General features: G+C 35.8%; 1 protein-coding gene across 1 annotated transcript; it reads left to right on the forward strand.

The window, feature by feature from the left end:
* The first annotated feature begins 340 nt into the window (after positions 1-340).
* LOC145040790 (protein DETOXIFICATION 48-like) lies at positions 341-2,901 on the forward strand. Its single transcript, XM_078988898.1, has 2 exons — positions 341-635; positions 1,122-2,901. Exons 1-2 carry the CDS (start codon positions 498-500, stop codon positions 2,655-2,657), a joined length of 1,674 nt encoding a protein of 557 aa, XP_078845024.1. The 5' UTR covers positions 341-497; the 3' UTR covers positions 2,658-2,901.
* Positions 2,902-3,819: the final 918 nt, after the last annotated feature.

A 3,819-nucleotide genomic window follows, 5' to 3' on the forward strand; every position in this document is an offset into this window, starting at 1 on the left:
ACGAGATTTTTTTTTATTTTTTTTAAAACTTTTTTAGTTAATTCAAGTTTCGAAAATAATATTTAAAAAAAAAATTTTGGATTTTTCGCTTTATTTTTCATTTTAAAATTATTTTTAGATTTGGTCTCACGGTCTCATGAAATTAGAATGGTCTCAAATGAACCTGAATGTGTATATATATATATATATATATATATATATATATATATATATATATATATATATATATATATATATCCTAGTTTCCCCTCCCTCTCTCTCTCTCTCTCTCTCTCTCTCTCTCTCTCTCTCTCTCTCTCTCTCTCTCTCTCTCTCTCTCTCTCTCTCTCAACAAGACAAAATACAAGCTTCTTACTGGCTGTACTGTTTCTTTCTGTTTGTATGTGTAATCTTCAAACACAAAACACATACACACTATCTCCAACATATTTTATTTTTGGTTTTCATGTTCAATATTGTTTAGTTCCCCGTCTACCAAACAACAACAGTTTTGATCCATGTGTAGCCCAACACAATCTTCCTCATCCAAAATTGTCATTTCCAAGAATACCCTTTTCAAGAATCTCAACAACAAGCCCCCAAAATCTATGGAAGATCCTCATCACCAACTTCGGGGATGGCCAACCCCTACTCAGGTAGCAATCTTTTTTCAATTCCCATGATTAGAAATTTCATTGCAATGCACGGATCAAGTTGTTGTACGGTACAACCCGTAATTAAGTTTGCTTTTGAATATTTTCATAGATCGATCGATTGAAAAGGTTCTTTCTGTATTCGTAGTAGCCACCCTTTTGACGGAACAACCTTTTCCGGTAATTGAAAATTAATATACGTAATGGTTTCTTGTAAAATAATGTTTAATTCCGCTATCAATCCTTTTTTCAATGAATATTTATAGATAAGTTTCAATTTTAGTTGGTTTTAGACTTTTAATGAACCCCTTTTGAGGTAACAAGCTTTTCCCATAGCAAAAGCATTAAAAAAAAAAAAAAAAAAAAGGCTTTCGATCTGGAAATTAAATGCATGGATACACGATTTTTTACCAACACATGACAAAAACAAAATCTCCATCTTACATTTTGCATAGAAAAGTTTCATCGATGTTTTAAGTTTCTGTACAGGCCTTAGAGGAAATGAAAGCCATTGGAAAGATCTCAGGACCGACAGCCATGACTGGTTTACTACTGTACTCAAGAGCCATGATCTCCATGCTTTTCCTTGGGTATCTCGGCGAGCTTGAGCTCGCAGGAGGGTCTCTCTCTATCGGGTTCGCAAACATCACCGGCTACTCAGTCATCTCGGGGTTAGCCATGGGCATGGAACCCATTTGTGGTCAAGCGTATGGTGCAAAACAAATGAAACTCTTGGGTCTAGCTCTACAGAGAACAGTTCTTTTGCTCCTCTCAACTTCTCTTCCAATCTCTTTCATGTGGCTTAACATGAAGACAATCTTGTTATGGTGTGGCCAAGATGAAGACATCTCCGAAACGGCTCAAACTTTCATTGTTTTCGCGATACCGGATCTCTTTGTGTTGTCCCTTTTACACCCTCTTCGTGTTTATCTCCGGACACAAAACATTACTCTGCCGTTAACTTGCTGTTCGGCTGTTTCTGTGCTTCTTCATGTACCGTTGAATTATTTGCTGGTGGGGTACTTCAAGATGGGAGTTTCTGGGGTGGCGGTGGCGGTGGTCATCACTAATTTAAACTTGTTATTCCTTCTGATCACCGTCGTTTACCTCACAGGCGTCCACCGGGATTCATGGGTGTCGCCGAGCATCGACTGTTTACGCGGTTGGTCGTCGTTGCTAGCACTTGCGATTCCCACGTGTGTGTCCGTGTGTTTAGAGTGGTGGTGGTATGAATTAATGATAATATTATGTGGATTACTGTCAAGCCCTAGGGCCACCGTCGCATCAATGGGGATTCTTATTCAAACAACGTCGTTAGTTTACGTTTTTCCGTCGGCTTTGAGTCTTGGGGTTTCAACAAGAGTTGGGAACGAGCTCGGAGCTAACCAGCCCGCCAAAGCACGTGTTTCAATGATCGTTTCGCTCGTTTGCGCCGCCGGGATGGGTTTTACGGCAATGTTGTTTACTACATTGATGAGACATCGGTGGGGGAGATTTTTCACCGCAGATGCAGAGATTCTTGAGCTCACATCGGTGGTATTGCCGGTGGCTGGACTATGCGAGCTCGGAAACTGCCCTCAGACCACCGGTTGCGGTGTTTTGAGAGGTAGTGCACGCCCAACCGTGGGAGCTAATATTAATTTGGGATCATTTTATTTGGTGGGGATGCCGGTAGCTATAGTGATGGGGTTTGCCGTGAAAATGGGATTCGCCGGATTTTGGCTGGGATTGCTTGCAGCCCAGGGAACATGTGTCTTGCTCATGCTGTATGTTCTTTTTACAACAGATTGGATTGTTCAAGTGGAAAGAGCCAGAGAATTGGCAAAACCATCACCATCTTCTTCTTCTTGTTTCCCGCCTAATCCGTCATTCACAGCCACCAGCTGCAAGGATGATGCTACAAACTCAATGGAAGCCAATCTTGAAGAAATCATATCAATATCTACCGAAGATGAGGTTGAGTTGGTGAAGGCAGATTGTTTTTCACTTGAAACAGACCCGCTCATTAATGTTGATCACCACTAGACTCATTTTACCTTACAAAATTTAGAGCATTGAGTGGCCTTTTGTGAAGATTGTATTCGACAACCGTTAATTGGTTGCCTTATGATTATTAGAATTGTAATTAGAGTATGAGCATAGTTTAATATAATAGCTAGAGCATCACAATGGAGAGATTAACCGAAGAGTTGAATGAAATTGTTACTGACATGACAAAACTCTATCATTATGTGATGTCATCGTAGCATTTAATAAATTTGGAGTTCAATGACCACTGAATTCTTCATAGGAAAAATGAAAGCTTAAAATCTTTAATTAAATATTATAAATTAATTTTGTTAATATTTCATATTAATTTTTATAGAGTTCAATACATCGTAGAAAATATTAATAGAGTTGCATGAAATCTATAAATATAACAATCTATTAAACTCTATGAATTTTAGTATATGGTGGATGATAATAGTTAGAATGTGTATAATGGATGCAAATACGTATTTAATGCCAATAGCTAATTTGTTAATTGAGAATTCCACAAAATTTTCAATTTTTATTAAATATTGTTTAATCCATTATAGCAATTAATTGGTAAAATCATGTAAAAAAAAAAGCTTAAGTGAATCTATCAAATTTTGTAGAAGTAATAAGTTTTAACTTATTAAATTCAATTATATTAAAATGCCAAGTTGATATTCAATGATAAAAGTTATTTTAACTATTTATGGGAAAATATTAATATATATAGTTTCGTTTAAACTTTATATAATTCAATAGATTGTAACAATTTTATGGCAAAATAAAGAATCCAAGATCGAAGACAAAGACAAAAAGACGTGGGTTGCTTTTCGTCCGAAGAGAGGCTTGTTCAAACAATCAAATTCTTTTCCTTTTTTTTTTGTTCAACTATCAAAAAGAAGAGGGAGAGAAATATCTAGTTAGTCCTCCTATGATTGATGTGGTTTGTCATCTTTATATAAAAATAAAATAAAATAACAATATTACAAAACAACACATTTTATAAAATTCAATATATTGTGAATGTCTTTAATACTAAAAAAATTCCTTCCAAAAATAAAAATAATTTCTTAATTACACGTTTGTCCCATGGATCATCATCATAAAACATGATTATAATATTCACTTCAATAAAAAGGATATCACATGTATTTTTGCCAATAATAATAAT

Source organism: Lactuca saligna, chromosome 1, assembly GCF_052625555.1.
Source record: "Lactuca saligna cultivar CGN05327 chromosome 1, ASM5262555v1, whole genome shotgun sequence".
NCBI lineage: Eukaryota > Viridiplantae > Streptophyta > Magnoliopsida > Asterales > Asteraceae > Lactuca > Lactuca saligna.

Coding starts and splice junctions, on each gene's coding strand:
- LOC145040790 (XM_078988898.1), top strand. CDS start 498: ATGTGTAGCCCAACACAATCTTCCTCATCCAAAATTGTCATTTCCAAG. Junction 636..1,121: donor GATGGCCAACCCCTACTCAG/GTAGCAATCTTT, acceptor GTTTCTGTACAG/GCCTTAGAGGAAATGAAAGC.